Source organism: Schistosoma haematobium, chromosome 1 (genome assembly GCF_000699445.3).
Source record: "Schistosoma haematobium chromosome 1, whole genome shotgun sequence".
Lineage (NCBI taxonomy): Eukaryota > Metazoa > Platyhelminthes > Trematoda > Strigeidida > Schistosomatidae > Schistosoma > Schistosoma haematobium.
Window position 1 is genome coordinate 91,316,254 of NC_067196.1, and position 22,056 is coordinate 91,338,309.

At 36.5% G+C, this 22,056-nt stretch overlaps 1 protein-coding gene across 1 annotated transcript in view; it reads left to right on the forward strand.

The window, feature by feature from the left end:
- KCNC4_1 (Potassium voltage-gated channel sub C member 4) overlaps positions 1-22,056 on the forward strand; it is an 85,487-nt gene that overhangs the window by 34,051 nt on the left and 29,380 nt on the right. The window contains exon 3 of the mRNA XM_035731092.2: positions 15,043-15,270. Within this exon, the coding sequence (XP_035588515.1) occupies positions 15,043-15,270 (228 nt within the window). The remainder of the gene's footprint in view (positions 1-15,042; positions 15,271-22,056) is intronic.

A 22,056-nucleotide genomic window follows, 5' to 3' on the forward strand; every position in this document is an offset into this window, starting at 1 on the left:
TTGAAGGATCGGAAACAAAACAAAAAGGATTACTAAACTTTTATTCAGAGTTTTTATAATCAAAAAGTGGCTTCTATTACATAATGATCAGTTCAAAATATGGAATCATTGTATAATGATTTCTTATCCATTTCGAATTAATTGTCACTATCTATCGACGATTAAATATTCAGTATTATCTACAAAACCATCAAATTCAATGTGTGTCCTATCCCCGTCCAACGCTTCTTCCTGATATCTTCCTCCACTGAAATCTGCTTTGTTCTCTCCCATAGTAGGTTGTTGCTGATAGTGTTTGACAAATCGATGTGAAGTATTTTGTGTAGACAACTGTTAATAAACACTTGTATCTTCTGAATGATGGATTTCGTGGCTCTATAAGTTTCCACCCCATACAATAGAACTGTCTTGATATTTGTATTGAGAATTCCGACCTTGTTGTTGGTTCTTCTATAATATACTTTACAGTAATGTTTTAACATTATCTAATATCTAGAAAACAATTGAACTTCAAAGTCACCTTCTATATATATTAGTTTTCTTTAGAAGTCACATTATAAACTATTCATTGTCTATCTTCTATGTAGTCCAGTATTTAATCTTTCTATTTCAGTCTTGTAATTATTTATTTATGATTATGATTTCTATATTGTGTGTTTATATAATTTCTATGACAATATCTTTTATCTTAAAATATAAATCTACCGATCAATTTATCACATTTTTTTTGGAGAGGAGGGGGTTGAGGGGAGGGGATGGCATGTTCTTTAGTTTAGTAACCAATATACCTCTACAGTATTCTAATCTATCGACTATGTACATCTCATAGAAATAGATACATGGATGCACAAATAAATAGACACACACACACTGTTAATCAGAAAAGTGACAATTGAAGGAAATGTGATGAAACTCAAGTAAAAAAAAATGTTTTTAATCGAGGGAAACTAAACAATTTATAACAGAACAATTTAATAGTTGAGATCATGTGTCAGTTGAAGCTAGACCACCATGGGAAACTTGGAAGCATAAGACGGCCGTTTTGTCCTATTGTGGAACTTCTCAGCAATGCCTATACACGATTCTGCCTCGCGAGATTCAAACACAGGACCTATCAGTCTCGCATGCGAACGCTTAACCTCTAGACTACTGAGCTGGCATCCAACGGTGTTAATGTGTTAACTTCAAACAATCCACGAAATTGAGCGACACATCCACCATTTTCATCAGTGAGTTGCTATCTCACAACAGACTCGGTTGAACTCCCAATTCATTGATCACTGGGTAGCGATCAATGTCATGCGTGTCTAGTCCTTATTAGTGCAGATCGAATGCTATCGATCATGTTGCAATGTGGCCACCAGTCTAGGTGACTCGACACTGCGGGCACTATGTATTGAGATTAGATGGTGTTTGGAGGTAGTTGATAGGAAACTATGGACACGAGTTTCGTGCTACTTGGCACTCGTCAGCAAGGTGTACATGTAATCTCGACGGAACTGGTGCTCCCTGGCGGATTCGATCTCGTGTCACCCAGCTTTACAGTCAAAGAATTTACAACTGAGTTATCCGAGCCGCGACCGACCTCCTGTAGGACTGAGATGTAATCACAATTGACTGATCACTGAGTGGCGATCGATGTCATGCGTGTCTAGTCCTTATTAGTGCAGATCGAATCCGTCAGGGAGCACCAGTTCCCTCGAGATTACAGGTACAACTTGCTGACGAGTGCCAAGTAGCACGAAACCCGGGTCCAGGGTTTCATGTCGACTACCTCTAACCACCATCTAACAGGTTGAACTCCATTAGTCTCTGCTCCTCACTAGAACTACAGGAAATACTTCTTGAAGCCAGTCGCTAGTGAGCATATGTTGATTAATATCAAAAGGAGGAGTCACACAATAGAACGAAACGGCCATCCAGTGCTTCCAGCTTTTCCATGGTGGTCTAGCTTCAATTGACTCATGATCTCAACTATTGAGATTACTACAGTCTCCAGAAAACTTTAAAACAATAATTGTTGTCGGTTACAAGACTAAGATTTTTTGCTGTTTTTCAACTGGTTAATATTTCATTAAGGTAAAAATTAACTAAAGAATGGTATGAAAAGCTAAAATTGGATAGATAAAGAAATCACAAATCTATCGATATTATGCAATAGGGCACACAATTGTTGGAGTGGGGTTATGATCACCGTATGACAATCTTCCGTGGTCTCATTGTATGTTGGGATATTCATGGGCCAATACCATAGAGTTAGTTGTTATGACCGGTGAGGTGTACCATATCTGACCTATAAATATGTCAGATATGGCTTGTATCAAATATACTTGTTGGATGGAAGCTGATTTATAGATTGCTTGAGCCTGTGTTTATCCTGCGATTGAAAAGCAATCCGGTCCCTCCTAGTCGTTTTGCAAGACATCAACTGAGCATAACAGAAGGATCAATCTCAGTTCCTATGAAACTCAACTGCATGCTAATGAGTAAATCATAGTTATCTTGAACTCGGAGAGTTTCTCTATCTCTAATGAGAGATTGGAAGTAGACAAATACCTTGCAAATGTTCATTCGAGCGCTTGTACTTGACTTTAATGGCATCTATTAGAGCCGGTTGTTGTGATACGCAGGATACCCAATGTCCATCGAATGGATACCATCAGCAACAGCCTTCTGTGGGAGAGGAGAAACCAGCTTCCAGCTGAAAAGGAAATTAGAAAAAGACGTTGGTATTGGATAAGAGGTACATTACGGAAATCAACAAACTGCATCACAAGGCAAATGCTAACATGTGATCCTGAAGGAAAGCGGAAAAGTGGAAGACCGAAGAACACAGTACGTTGGGAATTGGAAGCAGACATCGAATGGATCAGTGGTAACTGGAAAGGATTGTCCAGGACAGAGTTGAATGGAGAGTGCTGGTGGTTGGCCCATGCTATTCCATGAGGAATAACGGGCATAAGTAAGTTGTGGTACTTCAAACAGAGGTTCTCATGAGCAGTGGTTTAAGAACAACGCACCCATAGGAGATAAACAAGCAAGTGAATAGTGATTTTAAATAAACGGATCGAGTTGTTCATGGGTACTTTAAGGCTTACAGTTCATAATTTCACTCCTGTTATGTTACGAAACCATCCACTGGGTATACTCCATTTGGTACTGAAGATACTGAATCTGTATAGGTTAATCTACCTGAAACCTTTTACTTTACACCTTATAACTCGCTAACAGAGTCAATAAACAAAATATACGATTTAAACTATTGACTAATTATAATATTTTAAATAATAGCGTGATTTAACTTATTCTGTATTTACTTCCTTACGCCTATTACCAATAATAGAATATAGGCCGCCGACCAACATTCTACAACTCACTCTGTACTCGGCCTTCCTTTACAGTTCTATTCAATTTTTGTTCCTTCTTCTCATGTCTTTCTCCATTTATCGAAATAATGTCTTCTTTGGTCTTTCTCTTCTCCTTTCACCTTCGAGATTATAAGTAAGGCCTTAAATTGTGACGTAGTTGGGTGCTTTCCTCAATTTGTATTCTATCCACATCCAGCACATCTTCCTGAATTTTTACTCCACTGAAATCTGCTATCTTCTCTCCCATAGTAGGTTGTTGCTGAGAGTGTCTGACCAATGGATGTGAAGTATTTTGTGTTGACAACTGTTAACAAACACTTGTATCTTGTGGATGATGGTTGTGGTAGTTCTCCAAGTTTCTAAACCATACAATAGAACTGTCTTCACATTTGTATTGAAAATTCTGACATTGGTGTTGGTTTGTGGATAGTTGTTTTGAGTTCCATTTGTTGTTGAATGGTAGATATGCTGTTTTTGCTTTGTCGATCCACGCTTTCATATCTGCATCAGATGTGCCGTATTCATCAATGATGCTGCCTATATATGTGAAGATTTTTACATCCTCGAAAGCTTGTCCATCAAGTGTGATTTGATTGGTGCATGTTGTGTTGAAATGGAAGTTATTACTTTTCCGTTCGTTTATGTTGATACCTCTTACTGTTGAGACTGCTGTTACACTAGTCATCTCCTAAATTTGTTATTGCGTGTACATTATTTTCAAATCAGTAGACAACATATGAGCATAGATTTAAAATCTGTAAACAATTTTCCCATAGGAAGTAAACAATAATTATCCAAATGAGATAAACAATCATAGTCAAGTTAACACAGTAGATCTAATAAACACCGGATAACTTGAATAACATCAACAATATTGACATCAAGTAGTTACTGTTATAAAAACACAATACATAGATATGTAGCTCTATATATATATATATATAGAATTATAATAAATATCAATGATGGTGACTTCTTTATTATTATGATACTATATGATTAGGTGAGATATACACTGATTAATCACAATGCATTGAAACAGAGTCAATATGAGTCCATTTTCAACCTTAAATATTGGACAATAGTTAAATAAATGATATCACTATAATGATAAACAAAAAAAGTTATCCAGATTTTTTTTGTATTTTAAAATCTACAATAACAATGAAACAAAAGATCCTACAATTCATTGAATGTTCAAAGACATACTATATAACTATATATGTATAAGCCAAGATGGATGTTGGTTAGTAGTAGAATATAGGACGCACGTTTTATCAGCTGGATGTACCTGCATCCCAGAGAGATAATGTTCACCTCGGGACTTGAACCCAGCACTGTCCCCTTTAAACGCCATCACATTTTTTTCACTTAAATACTGAGTACAGATAGCTACTAGCTTGTGTAGTGAGGTGAAGTTTTAATTCATTTTTTTTTCATTGTTTACTTGAATCTTCTCATTGATATGGTATGCCCAGTATCAATTAAATACCAAGCTCCTGAACTATCTAGAGGTATTTTGCTTCTTAATCTCAAGTTCTTAGGAACATGCTCGGAAATATGAACATGCACTCTTCTCTCTGTCCTTCCAATATACATATACTTTAGCATGTATCTGTAAATTGGTAAATGCAAAGTCACCTTAACTGTAAACCATTGCTTATACATCCAAAAATGCATAGGATTTACACTAGATTAAGCTGATTAATCAATTTCCTAATAATGTTAGATCTGCTTTGTTGACGAGTTCAGATTAACATAACTTAAGATTAGAACTACTCACCTATCCAATTTATTATTATTATTATTATTATTATTATTATTATCAGTTATTACCTATTTCACATAGATGAATAATGGCGAGCGGTGAGATCCAGTTGGAGGTGTGTTTCGTCCTATTTGAGATTCATCAGTTGGATATACTGCACCTCAGGGTTGATATTCATTCAGTACCATTCGCTTATAAAGCTTGTGATCTAAGTCGATATCGAGGCAGTTCGCATAGGATACACATATATCCATATGTGATTGATCACTTTCAGTCGTAAAACAACAATAAGAAGATACAAATAAACAATATCAAATGTTAAGTGCTCGCGAGCGAAACCAGTAGTTCCTGAGTTTGAATCTCTCAGGGGGCGAGGTCATGGATGCGCATGGCTTAGGAGTCCCACAATAGGACGAAACAGCCATCCAGTGCTTCCGAGTTTTCCATGGTGTTCTAGCTTCAATTGACTCATGATCTTAACCATTGAAATTACTATAATATCCATACAAAGCCCCTTCTGATATAATATTAAATGTATTTTACATTTGATTCATAAGTAGCTCACTTGAATATTAAACACAATTCAACTAACCTCAATGAAACATTTAAATTTTGAACATTCATTTCATCCATTTCTATCTGATCAATTCTGACAGAAAATTAATAAAGAACAAGATTCATTAACTGACACTTAGCAATTAACCAGTATATATATATTTTTTCTTTTAATGTCTATCATCTTAGTTGACAAGTTACTTTTCTTATTAGGGCGGAACATTCATTGTATCTATTCACTTAGATATATAGTTCATTTGACCTGATGACAGAAATGTAATAGACTAAAGCCCTATTAACATATATATGTATATACATATATTGGTGATTTCTAATTACTGTTTCATTAACCTACCCTTAATCTCAAAGAATTTTTTTTTAAAGGGGAAAAGAAATTGAAACAAATCCAAATCAATTTTTCTTTTCTTCAATCGTTAACTTAACGGTCACCTGAGAAAATAAACACAATTCTAATTTTCATAAGAATTGTTGTTAAGTAACTACAAGAGTGATAAGCAAAATGATAAGAATAAATAGAAAGAGAGAGAGGGAGTGTGTGTGTGTGTGTGTGTGTGTGAAGAAGGGAGATGGGAAGAGAGAGAGAGGAGGGAGAGTGAGAAAGACTAGGTTTATCACTTCTTTAATTATGATAGTTATGATTGTTTCTCGTCATAATATATATTCATTCTATTATGCTCAACTAGTTAGTATAACCATTATATTAATCGTTAAGGTTATTAGTAACTACTAGGGAAGCCGTGACCAGTGGAGCTAATCCGTGTCGGGTAGAAACAGGTGTTTACCTCAGTACAATGGAAGATGGTGGCACAACTTGGTGGATTGGTTGAGCTTGGACATTAACACCACTGGATGCCGGCCAGCTGAGTGATCCAGTAGGTTAAGCGTTCGCACGAGAGACTGAAGGTCCTGGGTTCGAATCCCGCGAGTGAGATCGTGGACACGCACTATCGAGGAGTCCCACAATAGAACGAAACGGCCGTCCAATGCTTCCGGGTTTTCAATGATTGTCTAACATCAATCGGCTCATGATCTCAATAAAAAAACTTAACAATCTCCACAACCCCTGAACTGATACTATATTTATGTAAGTAAACAAATTGAAATAAGTAAACATTTGTTTATTATTTAAAAAGTGAAGATTTATGATGAATATCTAATGAAAAGCTGTGATCAATGTATAAAACTAATAGGCTCTTCGTGGAGTTTAGTTCTTCGTGTTAAATGATTTCGTCATGGAGCTTCCATTGTTCTTCTAAACAACATCATTAGCATAAAATTCACTTTGAAGTGAAGTGTTCGAATTCGTTCACATATTGTATTGAACCAGAACACAATTGGGGATATACGTATTCATTTGAATACAAAATTACAGAATTTCCTGGTAAAATCTGAGAACCATACAGTAAATTACTTCGTTTGCAATATATCAGTCAATCGTCTCAAATTTCATTGTTCTTTCGTTTCCACATCAATCATTCTTTGTCCTCGTTCTCCTTTGTTTGATCTTCTTAACCTTCTGCTGCCAGGTATTTCACTTTCGATTGATGATACATACTACTTATGTATGTTGACTTCAGTGGCACATCCCACAATGTGACTCCCAGCTTGTGCTGTGGAGAAATTCGAACACTTCAGTTCTATTTGGATTCTAAGCTGATGATGTCGTTCAGAAGAATGATGAAAGCTCCATGACCAAACTATCCAGCTCAGAGAACAAAACTCCACCAAAATCATCCACCTCATCTATAAACATTCTCCACCATATTCGTTATGAAACTATTACTGAAATAATAAAAACAGAGAGAGAAAAGTTGGAGATCCGAACAAATACTCAAGAATTTGAGAGTAAAACTCCAAGTGATCTATCTCTATTCATGTTTTTTTTAAAATGAACTATTAATTTAATTGAAGTACTGTAGTTAAAAAGCCTTACGTTGAGTATTTACTAACATGTACTAGGATGTGTGAGATTAAGGAATCAAGAAATCTATTGGCATCAACATTCTTTCTCACCTGGTAGACAGTAAACAGTACATGAAAGTAGAAGGAGACTTCATGATTCTGTGTTTGCGTCAAGTACCTGATAATCTACCTAAAGTAGCAATACCTGTTGAACCTAATGATGAATTTAATAAAAATAAATGTTCGCTTAAATAGTCTTTGATTTTAGTTGCTCACTAAAGACTTTTAAGCCAATATGTGTGTGAAATGCTTTGAAAGGAATAATGTTGATTCACCATGAATGCTACACAGTAATATTTCTATGACTGGACAAATTATGTGTAAGCATTCAAATAATTGAATAACTTTACTATATGTGTGTTGTGAGCTACTTATAACTATATAAGTAGTATATAAAGATAGTCAGGAATAGAATGTATTACAATGGAAGATAGAGAAGGAAAGAACGGGAACGGAAGGCAATTGATATGAAAATTCAGGAACAATGAACTCTGAGACGATGGATCGATATTTGCAAAAGAAACAGTTAAGTTTGAGACGATTGGTTAATATTTTGCAAATGAAGTATTTACCGTATGGTCATCAGATTTCAGTGGGATGTTCTGCAATGTCATGTTTAAATACATTCGTTTGTTCCACTTGTGTTCTTCTTGGTTGCATCTCATCGAACAGTTTGATAGAAACTATTCACCAAATCTTAAATATTATTGACATACGCACACACAAACACAAATCCGTTCCTATTCACAAGGAACTTTTTACATTATTCTTATCTTACTGACTTGTATATTCCTATTTACTAAAATTAACATTTGAATGTGATTGGGTATGCTTGAAGTGTAGATTTGATTATTACAATCTATATATTCTTCGACAATTTTAATCTTTGTTGAGATCACGAATCGATCCAAGTTAGACAACCATTTCAATGCTGTGGATAATAGATGACCGTTTCTTCCTTGTATGAGACTCCTCGGAAGTGTGTATCTATGCTTTCGCAGGTGGGAATCAAACCCAGTTCAATGGTTTAGAGATTAACCTTTCACGAGAATGGCCGAAGCTTTTGAGTTCGATTTCCACTCCCGACGTCGTGCATGCGCATTACTGAGGAGTTCTATACAGGGGAGAAACGACAGTCTAGTTCCCGTAGCTTTACAATAGTTGTCTAACTCAGATTTTAGTGAAACTAAAAAATCTTCACAATTCATACTGACAATTTTGGTTTTGATGACTACCTGATGAAATCTAGACAAGATTCCTACAAGAAACCTTAGAATTACTTACATTTCAATCGCTAAGATAGAACAATGAGAAAACAGATTTGATCTGAAAAATGTTCTGTATACATTTCGATGCAATCAAGAGTCATTGAACACGTGCCTAGATGGTTTCAAAATCAATCTGTGTCGAATGATCCAATCAATGTGGGAGGTAGAAAACCATTTTCATCAATAGCGAAACATATAATTGGAACGGGGCACAAAATTTGCAATTAATACATCTTTTAAAACGTTGTGTAGAAATTGTCAAGGACGAGTTCTCAGATTCAACCCCCTCCCCCTAATGTGTACAAAAACAATTTGTCATAACCTTGAATTTACCCTGGTAATCCTCAATGAGGATCTAATCGAAAACAATATTGTTCACTTATATATGTTGTTCTAAATCGTTAAGTCATTCTATCGCCTAGGATAACGCGATCATTTGTTATTTTTCCTATACGATGTAAAATTGTTTCTCTCCCGTTTGTTACTTTTTTTACTTGAACTTTCATTTAATTGACCTTCATTGCTTTTCATATAATAATGTCGTAACAGACATATGTGTGACCAGATTGTTCGTAATGTATAGCACAAATACATCACATTTTTCAGATCACCTTGAAGCATTGGACGTCCATTTCGTCCTATTATGGGATTCCTCAGCAGTGCTTATCCACGGTCGCGAACTGCAAGATTCAAATCAAGGACTTATCAGTTTCACGCGTGAGCTGTCAACCACTAGACTAGTGAGCCAGCCGGCATCTAACGTTGTCAATGTCTAAATTCAATTGACTCATGAATTTAACTATTAAATTACTATAATATCCAAAAAACTCCTCTCTGATTAGTTCATTTAATTACGAAACTGCTTTCATCCTTTTTTGTAACTAATATTAACAACTAACTACTTACTTGCTTTACTTACTTACTTACTAACTTACTAACTTACTTACGCTTGTTACCAACAATGGAGCATAGGCTACAGACCAGCCTTCTCCAACCCACTCTATCCTGGGCCTTCCTATCTGGTTCTATCCAATTTTTGTTCATTTTTCTCATGTCTGTCTCTATTTCTCGACGTAATGAAGCAATAACAACTATATACTTCTAATTCAATTAGATACTAATGAATTTGTAATAGAATAAAAATAGTAATGTTTTCACTGAAATCATTTAATACTTTATACTACTTAAAATACTTATCTAAAATACAATTCGATTCGTAATCACTATGACGTAATAATAAACGTTATCTGAAATAAATGACAGGACAATAGATTCTTCGATAACTGTTCACTTATCTGAAATCTTCTATTCACCAATAATTGACATATTTATATTTAACTACCATAATTAATCCCAATAGTATATACATCAATAAAGAATAAACCTACCATTAAATTACCATTTATATTGAACTGTTTTAATTTATATTACTTACTTACTTACTTACTTACTTACGCCTGTTACTCCTCGTGAAGGAGCATAGGCCACTCACCAGCATTCTCCATCCAACCCTGTCCTGGGCAATCCTTTCCAGCTCCGTCCAGTTGTAATTCATCCTTTTCATATCTGCTTCTACTATCCGACGCAATGTGTTCTTTGGCCTTCCTCTTCTCCGCTTCCCCTCAGGGTTCCAAGTTAGGGCTTGCCTCGTGATGCAGTTTGATGATTTACGTAATGTATGTCCTATCCATTTCCATCGTCTTTTCCTAATTTCCTCTTCAGCTGGAAGCTGGTTTGTTCTCTCCCACAGAAGGCTGTTGCTGATGGTATCTGGCCAATGGATGTTGAGTATCTTGCGTAGACAGCTATTTATAAATACTTTTACTTTCTTGATGATGGTTGTTGTAGTTCTCCAAGTTTCAGCTCCATACAGTAGAACTGCCTTGACGTTCGTATTGAAGATTCTCACTTTGATATTGCTTGACAGACAGTTGTTTGGAGTTCCATATGTTCTTCAATTGTAGGAATGCGACCCTTGCTTTGCCGATCCTCGCCTTTACGTCTGCATCTGAACCTCCTTGTTCATCGATGATGCTTCCCAGGTATGTGAAGGACTCCACATCTTCCAGAGTTTCGCCATCAAGAGTGATTGGATTGCTGTTCTCCGCCTTGAATTTGAGGACCTTGGTTTTCCCCTTGTGTATGCTGAGGCCTACTGATGCAGAGACTGCTGCTACACTGGCTGTCTTCATCTGCATCTGCTCGTGTGTACGTAATAGGAGGGCTAGGTCATCTGCGAATTCCAAATCGTCTAATTGATTCTGAGCTGTCCATTGTATTCCGTGTTTTTCGTCAGATGTCGAGGTCTTCATAATCCAGTCGACCACCAGAAGAAAGAGGAAGGGAGAGAGTAAACAGCCTTGTCTGACTCCAGTCCTTACTTCGAATGCATCTGTCAGCTGTCCTCCATGCACGACTTTGCACTGTAGTCCGTCGTATGAGTTCCGGATAATGTTGACAATCTTCTCAGGAACTCCGTAGTGTCGCAGAAGTTTCCATAATGTCCTCCTATCTACACTGTTGAATGCCTTTTCATAATCAATGAAGTTGATGTATAGTGATGAGTTCCACTCAACTGATTGTTCGACGATGATCCGTAGTGTTGCAATTTGGTCTGTGCACGACCGATCCTTACGGAATCCAGCTTGTTGATCTCGAAGTTGGGCGTCTACTGCATCCTTCATCCGGTTAAGCAACACTCTGTTGAAGACTTTCCTTGGTATTGACAGTAGTGTAATGCCTCTGTAGTTTTCACATTTGCTCAGATCTCCTTTCTTTGGAATCTTGACGAGGTGTCCTTCTCTCCAGTCCATCGGCACTTGTTCCTCCTCCCAAATCTTTTTGAATAGAAGGTGAAGCATGCTTGTGGTTGCTTCGATGTCTGATTTCAGTGCTTCAGCTGGTATGTTGTCGGGTCCTGCTGCTTTCCCGTTCTTGATTTGTCTGACGGCTATTCTAATTTCTTCCGTCGTTGGTGGGTTGACATCTATAGGAAGATCTGTGTGTGCTGCTTCGATGTCCGGTGGATTCATTGGAGCCGGCCTATTCAGGATTTCCTCGAAGTATTCTACCCATCTGTTTCGCTGTTGTTGAATTTCGGTGATTGGCTTGCCTTCTTTGCCTTTGACCGGCCTCTCTGGTTTACTGTATTTTCCTGATAGTTTCTTCGTTGTATCGTAAAGCTGTTTCATATTTCCTTCTCTAGCAGCTTTTTCTGCCGTCGTTGCTAGTTCTTCCACGTATTTCTTCTTGTCGGCTCTAATGCTCCTCTTCACTTGTTTGTTTGCTTCTATGTATTCAGCTTGTGCTTGGACTTTCTCTGCTCGTGTTCGGCTGTTGTTAACTACTGCCTTCTTGTTCTTCCTTTCTTTGATCTTGTCCAGTGTTTCTGTAGAGATCCATTCCTTATGATGATGTTTCTTTAGGCCCAGAACCTCTTTGCACGTTGAAATTAATGCTTCCTTGATGCCTTTCCAGTTGTCCTCCATACTAGTTTCTTCTTCCTTCAGTAGATCTTGTAAGGCTTGAAACCTGTTGTTGAGAGCTATCTTGAATTCATTGAGTTTGTCAGTATCTCGAGGGAAGGCTGTATTGAACCTTTGTATTGCTGTTTGTCCACTTGTCCAGTTCTTTTTCAGCTTCAGTTTTAAATTGGCTACAACCAGGTGGTGATCTGAAGCTACGTCAGCACCTCTCCTGGTTCTCACATCTTCCATTGTCCTTCGGAATTTTTTGTTGATGCAAATATGATCGATTTGGTTCTCTGTAGTGTGGTCCGGTGAGATCCATGTAGCCTTGTGTATACGTTTGTGTGGAAATATTGTGCCTCCTATGACTAATTTGTTGAATGCACATAGATTTTCAAATCTTTCTCCATTTTCGTTCCTCTCTCCCAGTCCATGTCGTCCCATAATATCTTCATATCCAGTGTTGTCTATTCCGACTTTGGCATTTAGATCTCCCATCAGAATAGTTAGGTCCTTCCTTGGGCATTTCTCAATGATTGACTGCAGCCGCTCGTAGAAATGATCTTTAATTTCGTCGTTGCTATCATTGGTGGGTGCATAACATTGGATAATATTCATTAAGATCCCCTCCTTCTTTGTTTTGAATGATGCTTTGAAGATTCTGGATCCGTGAGACTCCCATCCTACAAGTGCATTTCGTGCTACTTTGGACAGCATAAGAGCGACTCCCTGAGTGTGTGGAGCATTTTCCTCTTCGTGACCGGAGTATAGCAGCATCTCTCCCGTAGCTAGCCTTTTCTGTCCAGCTTGGGTCCAGTGGGTTTCGCTGATTCCCAGTACTGCTAAGTTGTATCTCCTCATTTCCATTGCTATTTGACTGGCCTTCCCGGTTTCCCACATTGTTCGAACGTTCCATGTACCTATAAAAATTTTTGCTCTAGTTGTTAGAAGGGGCATCGGCCTCGTGGCTTCCGAAGGAACTCGGCTTTCACCATGGAGCGTCATAATTCTTCTAACTGAAGACCTTCTAACTCCCAGGGCAGAGTTTAAATGGTTTGGATTATTTTTTCTGGTAAGCGTTTTTTAGTGAGTTAGTTTTCTACGGGATGGGGACGCTAACCCCATGCCCAACCCTCCTCCTTTATCCGGGCTTGGGACCGGCAGTAACCCTGTCAGAGCTACAGGCGGAGTTGTTTTAATTTATATGTCTGTATGAAAATAAGATTAATGCTAAGTAATTGCTTGCTTACTTACTTACTTACTTACTTACTTACTTACTTTCTTACTTACTTACTTACTTACTTACTTACTTACTTACTTACTTCTGTTACCACTCGTCATGGAGCATAGGTCAACAATCAGTAGTCTCCATCCAACCCTGTCCCAAGCAGTTCTTTCCAGTTGCTATTCATTATTTTCATATCTGCTCGTATTTCCCGACGTAGTGTGTTCTTAGCTCTTCCTCTTTTCCTTTTCCCTTCAGGATTACAAGTTAGCACTTGCCTCATGATGTACTTTGATGATTTTCTTAATGTATGTCCTATCCACTTTCAACGTCTTTTCCTAATTTCCTCTTTAGCTGGAAATTGATTTGTTCTCTCTCACAGTAGGCTGTTGCTAATGGTATTCGACCAATAGATGTTGACTATCTTGTGTAAACTACTATTTATAAATACTTGTACATGCTTGACGATGGTTGTGGTAGTTCTCCATATTTGGTTGCTAACTGATAGTTAGTCAATATTATGATGGAACGAGCTTTGATTTACTTAGCTTTGTGTTATACTGATCCTTATCAGTAATATAAATGAACAGTTTGTTGTATTTACAACATAGAAACCAAAAACTTAGGTGTATAATGAGTACTTAATGTCTTAAATAACTTCAAGGATATATATATGTATATATAACCAACATCAGTGAATTTTGTTACTAGGGTGATCAAAACGAACTTATTAACTTCTCCATTCAGAATAAATATTCACAGAAGAATGAATGACATCACATTACCAGTCCTTTTTATTTCAATATTATTTCTGTTATGTGCTCGGAACGAGATGAGTTTGTTTAACTCAAGGAATAATGTTCATTTTATGAGATTAAGTAATCGGTCTTGATGAGTACTGTCAATGAAATTGAATAGTTAGGTTTTAAGGTCCTGACATTTACTTACATCTACTAAATGTTTTGGTTAAAGGTTATATTTGTTAGCTGAATGATAGCATAATATTCCCTACTGATAAGGTCTGGTTACTGCTAAGGATTAGTTAAAATCAGAAAGGGTTTTTTTTTGAAAATTGTATTTATTCAATAGTTGAATTCATGATTCGATTAAAGTTAGAGATAGTAACTTACTAAAGCCAATGGTGGACAGTGGTGCGATTTCGTGGATTGGTTGAAGTTAGACATTAACACCGTCGGATGACGGCTCAGTGGTCTAGAAGTTAATTGCTCGCGCGCGAGACTGATAGGTCCTAGGTTTGAGTCTCACGAAGCGACATCGTGGGTGCGCACTGATGAGGAGTCTTACAATAGGACGAAACGACAGTCCAGTGCTTTCAGATTTTCAATTATATTTTAATAATATTGTCTATTTTATTTATATAATCTTGTTGTTGGTATGTTTTTGATAGGTTGAACCATGTTGTTGGATGACATATACATCACATCGTGAAACTCAAGAAACACTTCAAATATTAAATGATTTAGATTTAGATACAGAAAGGAGAACTGACGAAGAATTATATTCAAAATTTGGTTGGGATGATGCATATCAATCTGGTAAATTAACTTTATGGCAAAGGTATAAACCAAAAATTTGGATGTTATTCGATGAATGTTATTCATCATTAGGGGCAAAGGTAAGTGAATTTACTTCTATAAATCTACATTGATCAGATAATCTGTATGTAACGAACGTGAAAGAACAAAGAATCGATGAATGTGTTTCATTGTACATTAAGTGTAACTTCGTTAACAAGAATAGTTGCAGTAATAATTATCAGTCGAGGTTGTGGAACATGATGGTTTAACTATATTATTTAAAATCAGTAATGGTTAGCTAAAGAAAGAAGAGATTCATCTTACGGCGTTGAGTGTACTTGTTGTAGGTTTTAGATGATATGTCATGATTTCATTAACTGTCACCTTTGGACTGTAATTTCATGAACATAGACATTTTCACTCAACAATTCATGGCTAGATTTAAGTTACTTCTGAATGTCTATTCTGGCTAGATAGCTTTAGTTGCGTGAATCAAATAATAAACTAATTTTACTATGTAAAGCACAAGAAATGAAGTTTGTGTTTCGACAGAAAATTCCTCCTACTGTTCTATCCAATCATCTCATTAATGAAACATCCAGTAAAGGAATATGAAGCACTTAATGGATTTGTCTAATAGGGCCCAGTAAGTCATTTTTGTGTTTCAGAACTATAAGATTACTGCCCACGTTGTAACAATAGAGTTATAACCAGTTCATGAAAATTTTTCTAAAGAATCATCCTCTGGTTTTATCCAAGACATTTATTTATTATTTATTTATTTACGCATATTACCCCTCGTGGACTGTCATAGGCCACCCACCAGCACTATTCATCCAACCCTGTCCTAGGTGGTCTTTCCTAGCTCTTTCCAGATGCTATTCATCATTTTTATATCTGCTTGCAATTCTTAACGTACTGTGTTCTTCGGTCTTCCTCTTTCTCGCTAAACTTCACGATTCCAAGTTAGTGCTTGCCTCATGATGCAGTTCGGTGATTTCCGTAATGTATGTCCTATCCACTTCCAACGTCTTTTCCTAATTTTCTCTTTATCTGGGAGCTGATTTATTCTCTCTCACAGTAGGCTGTTGCTCATAGTATCCGGTGAACGGATATTGAGTAATTTGAGTAGACAACTGTTTATAGATACTTGTACATTTCCTATTCCTGTGTAGCAGCTAGATGAGCAGTGAATGCTTATTTTGACTTAACATGGAATTCCTATATGATTCCCATCTACAATCTTATTAATGATTCCACTCCATAATTTAAAACTTGCTTAGTAGAGGATGATTATCCAAGGTAAATTTTATAGTAAATCTTAAGTTATTCACATCTTTCCATTTAACTGGGAAAAAATGTACTTCAGCTATCCTATTTGTATAAACTTCAAATGAATAATTTTGACAAATGTTTGATAAAAAGACTAAATCCCATGTATATTGCATAGATTTACTAAATTCTGTCAGTCTGTGAAGACCTCATCCTAATACCACTATTCTAGGAAGGTTAGAATAAACCTAACCCCTTCCCTATCCGTGGGATAGTTCAGATGTAGGTCCTTGGTTCGAATCTCGCGGAGTGCGGGATCGTGGATGCGCACTGCTGAGGAGTCCCATACTAGGACGAAACGACCGTCTAGTGCTTCCAGGTTTTCCATGGTGGTCTCGCTTCAATTGACACATGATTTTAATCAAAAAAGTCTCTTTATTTACCCACTGTTCAGAAGTACATAATCACAGTCAAAGTTGTTTATTTTAGATCCAAAGTAAATGTCAGGATCAATATATCTTCTTTTTTTGACAGTTTGAAACCCGAATGAATTTGTCTAAGGATCTCCATATACTTTACTATTGAGTTCTGTAAAATACCTAAATAGTTCAGCCTCAACACCATTAGGAACAATATACAAATTAATTAAGGGGCATTATTTAAATGAATTAAGTTTGTAAAGAAAAATTCATATCATAGCTATGATCTTATTTTACTTACATAGGCCTGTTACTCACAATGGAGCATAGGCTGCCGACCAACATTCTACAACTCACTCTGTACTCGGCCTTCCTTTACAGTTCTATTCAATTTTTGTTCCTTCTTCTCATGTCTTTCTCCATTTATCGAAATAATGTCTTCTTTGGTCTTTCTCTTCTCCTTTCACCTTCGAGATTATAAGTAAGGCCTTAAATTGTGACGTAGTTGGGTGCTTTCCTCAATTTGTATTCTATCCACATCCAGCACATCTTCCTGAATTTTTACTCCACTGAAATCTGCTATCTTCTCTCCCATAGTAGGTTGTTGCTGAGAGTGTCTGACCAATGGATGTGAAGTATTTTGTGTTGACAACTGTTAACAAACACTTGTATCTTGTGGATGATGGTTGTGGTAGTTCTCCAAGTTTCTAAACCATACAATAGAACTGTCTTCACATTTGTATTGAAAATTCTGACATTGGTGTTGGTTTGTGGATAGTTGTTTTGAGTTCCATTTGTTGTTGAATGGTAGATATGCTGTTTTTGCTTTGTCGATCCACGCTTTCATATCTGTATCAGATGTGCCGTATTCATCAATGATGCTGCCTATATATGTGAAGATTTTTACATCCTCGAAAGCTTCTCCATCAAGTGTGATTTGATTGGTGCATGTTGTGTTAAATCGGAGAATCTTGCTTTTCCGTTTGCGTATGTTGATACCTACTGCTTGTAGTGTGGCGTCGAGTCACGTTTAACTATGATCACCACTACAGGAAGACTACGTGCCAGTTACCCGATAAGATCCTCCGTGGGCCAAATATCAGAAGGCAGTTGCTGGCTGTAGTCAAGATGTATTTGTTGGCGATCTCATGGTATCGAAATAATACCGATATCGTGCCAGGTTACAAGTGTAGTTACTGAGCATAACCGACTTCGTGCAAGGTCACAATCAACGGAAGAATGTATTGTTATAACTTGTGATCGCCGATTAGAGAGTAGTAAATTATCGATCGGACCAAGGACTGCCTAGAGTTCTGTTTGGTCCTGCTTTCAGCCTATCCCAGCCAGTTGAGTCTAGAACGCCAATCCGAGGCTCTGCGATACGAATCATGTATTTCAAACATACTGGGTTTATATACCAACTATACAGACCACATCGTATCATAAAATAGAAAACAACATTTGTACAAGATTTGGCCAAATGTGGCTGTGAATATGGGAGGTAATAACTAGTAGACAGGGAATAATTCAAGAATGGAAAATCTTATAATAACAGTTCATAAGTCAAAATAAAGCTTGTGTCAAGAGAGACATGAATATGAATAGTTTAATAACATAACAATTATACGATAAAAATATACGTATAGTATTTGATCCACAAATGGATCCCGAAAATTACCACTCATTATTCTCATCGGGACATAACATGTATGCATTTTTGTACAGTTAAACAAACAAATACGGTAAAATAATCTGTGGTAGAATTGGTTATAATAATAATTGTTTCCATTACTATGATAATTAGAAGTATTTGAATTATAGTACGAACTAAGATCCCAGAAATAACGTAGTCGGATTAAGAAGTACTAGATAACCACAAACGAATGTACTGTATTTAGAAGTCGAAATCAAGCATTCAACAAGTGCAAAGGAATCATCAGTTCATTCAAACACCACAATAACACTAATCGCGTTCTCTTGATAAAGTTGGTCAATACATACTGTTGAAGTTGTTTCTACACTGGTCATCTTCCTCTAAATTTGTTGTTGTGTGTGCGATAGAAGAGCCAGATCATCCGCGAAGTTTAGATCGTCCAGCTGCATCCTAGCTGTCCATTTTATCTCATGCTTCCCCCCAGATGTTGACGTCTTCATGATCTAGTTGATCACCAGGAGAAAGAGAAAGGGTGAGAGTAAGTAACCTTGCCTGACATCGGTCTTCGAACAAGTCTGTAGCTGTCACTAAATGTTCACCATGTTAACAATCTGCCATCTCCAAACTAAATTATTCTTTTTAAGAAGAAAATATTGGTCAAAGTTTCAATATTTATAGTGATTTCAATAATAACTAGTAGAACTCTAATAAAATTATTATTATAATTGATAGACGATGGTGCTCTATTGTTCAAACAATTCCTATCAACCGGATAATTATTCACCACTAGCATATACAATTCTAAAAAAAAAGTAATAAACTGGCTTGCTCTATTCGAAAATCCACAAGAATTCCTTTTACTTACTTATTACCAACAATATGGATCTAACATTCTAGATCACGAGATAGCATAATATCCTTCAAAACTTTAGCCCTAGTATAATTCACCAATGGATTAATCCATTAGTCTGTATATTTGAACAATGAATAATGTAACAAAACAATAAAAGTTTGTTGGATGATATAAGAATGAGTTTGAAGAAATTTGGACGTAACCAGCTCAAGATGTGGCATCACTTTTGCAAGTCACCGGTTGTGGGAGGAACGAGACATATTGTTGGATATAGACTATCCGGTTGTCATTCATGTAACTAACATGAACAGTGGTTGAAGTCTTTATTTAACGTGGCTTATAATCTGTCGTGATAATCCAGATTCGCTTTTCTTTATCTTGTTTTACATCTTGAGTCATAAAATAATTCAATCCTTTTTCATTTCACAAATTCTATTCCTCCTTCTCAAACCATTACTTACTTACTTACGCCTGTTACTCCAAGTGAAGGAGCATAGGCCGCTCACCAGCATTCTCCATCCAACCCTGTCATGGGAAATCCTTTCCAGCTCCTTCCACTTCCTATTCATCCTTTTCATATCGGCTTCTATTTACTGACGTAAGGTGTTCTTTGGCCTTCCTCTTTTCCGCCTTCCTTCAGGACTCCAAGTTAGCACTTGCCTCGTGATGCAGTTTGATGATTTACGTAATGTATGTCCTATCCATTTCCATCGTCTTTTCCTGATTTCCTCTTCAACTGGAATCTGGTTTGTTCTCTCCCACAAAAGGCTGTTACTGATGGCATCCGGCCAATGAATGTTGAGTATCTTGCGTAGACAGCTATTTATAAATACTTGTACTTTCTTGATTGTGGTTGTTGTAGTTCTCCAAGTTTCAGCTCTATACAGTAGAACTGCCTTGATGTTCGTATTGAAGATTCTCAAACCATACTGTTTATAATAAATCTTTACAATTACTACTAATATTGCGAACAAAAGAATGTCTGTAATCTAGAAAGAACTAATGTTTCATTTTAAATTTGCAATTGATTAATCACTGGGTGATGATCAATGTCATTTATGTCAGGTCCTTTTTAGTGCATATCAAATCATATCGAACAAGTTGCAATATGGCCACTAGTCTAAGTGACTCGACATTGCGTGCATTATGTTGAGATTAGATGGTAGTTGGAGGTAGTCAACAGAAAACTCTGAACCTAGGTTTTGTACTTTTTGCTACTCATCAGCAAGGTGTACCTGTAATCCTGAAAGAACTAATGCTCCCTCATAAATGAATACGACAGTAGATAAAAAACAAATCCAAATCTTACAGAAGTTGATCATAAAAAACTATGGATTGAGAATAGTTCAAGAAAATATACAAACAAATGTCTGTGATAGATAATTTAGTTCTTTTTGTACACTATTAAAAACAAACTATTTTATAGTAATAAATCTCTATCATCATTTCATGTTATTTACTTGTATCTTCCCATTGTTGAACATCAATTCTGAGATATAGGCAAAACCAGCTGACGAACTTCAAATTGGACGAAACATGCATCTAACTAAATTCCATTACTAATCCCTATTCATCTTTACTTATAAATCTCTATCCTACTTAAAAGTATTCTAATCTCAAATTACAAAGTATAACCTTATTTCTATTCTGCTTCAATTCATATACACTAATTTAAAACACTATTTCATACCCTGTTTTTCTCATTTCTTTTCTCTTTTTTTCTTCTTTTCTTCTCTTTCCTTTTCTTTCTGAACCATAAAACAATATGAAACTTTATCTCTTATCTATGAACACAGAATTTAGCCTTATAAACTGATTTCTCCGGGGTTTTTTTCTGATCGGATACTTCATTTTCTTTTATCATAATTATCTTTACCATCTGAAATATGACCTTCAATATGATTCTTGATTTGATTATATATAAAAATAAAATGACAAAAATAACTAGTAGAGTTCAATTGGATCTGTTGTCAGATAATAATTTAGTGAAGATAATGGTGAATTGTGGCGTAATTTCATAGATTGGTTCATGTTAGACATTAATACCGTTGGATGCCGATTGGCTCAGTGATCTAGAGGTTAAATGTTTTCGTGCGAGACCGAACGTTCTGGGTTCAAACCCTGCGAGCATAGTCGTCGATGCTCACTGTTAAAGAGTCGCATCCTAAGACGAAATGGCCATCCAGTGTTTCTTCAAAGTATTCTATTCATCTGTTCCTCTGTCCTTCAATCTCCGTGATTGTCTTGCCTTCTTTGTCCTTGACCAGTCTCTCTGGTTTACTATATTTCCCCACTCATAGTCAATCAAGTTGATGTATAGTGACGAGTTCAACGATGATTCGTAGTGCCGTAATTTGGTCTGTGCACAACCAGTCCTTACAAAGTCCATTCTATCGATCTCGAAGACTGACGTCCACTGAATCTATTGAAAACATTTCCTGGTATTGACAGTATTGTGACCCCTCTGTAGTTCTCATATGTGCTCAGATATCCTTTCCTTGGTATTTTGATTAGATATCTTTCTTTCTAATCTGCCGGTGGCACTTTTTCTTCCTCCCAAATCTTCCTGAATAGAACACGGAGCATGTTTGCAGTTACTTCTATGTGTGACTAGTGCTTCAGCTGGTATATTGTCAAGTTGCGCTGCTTTCTCACTCTTGATTTGTCTGATGACCATCCTGATTTC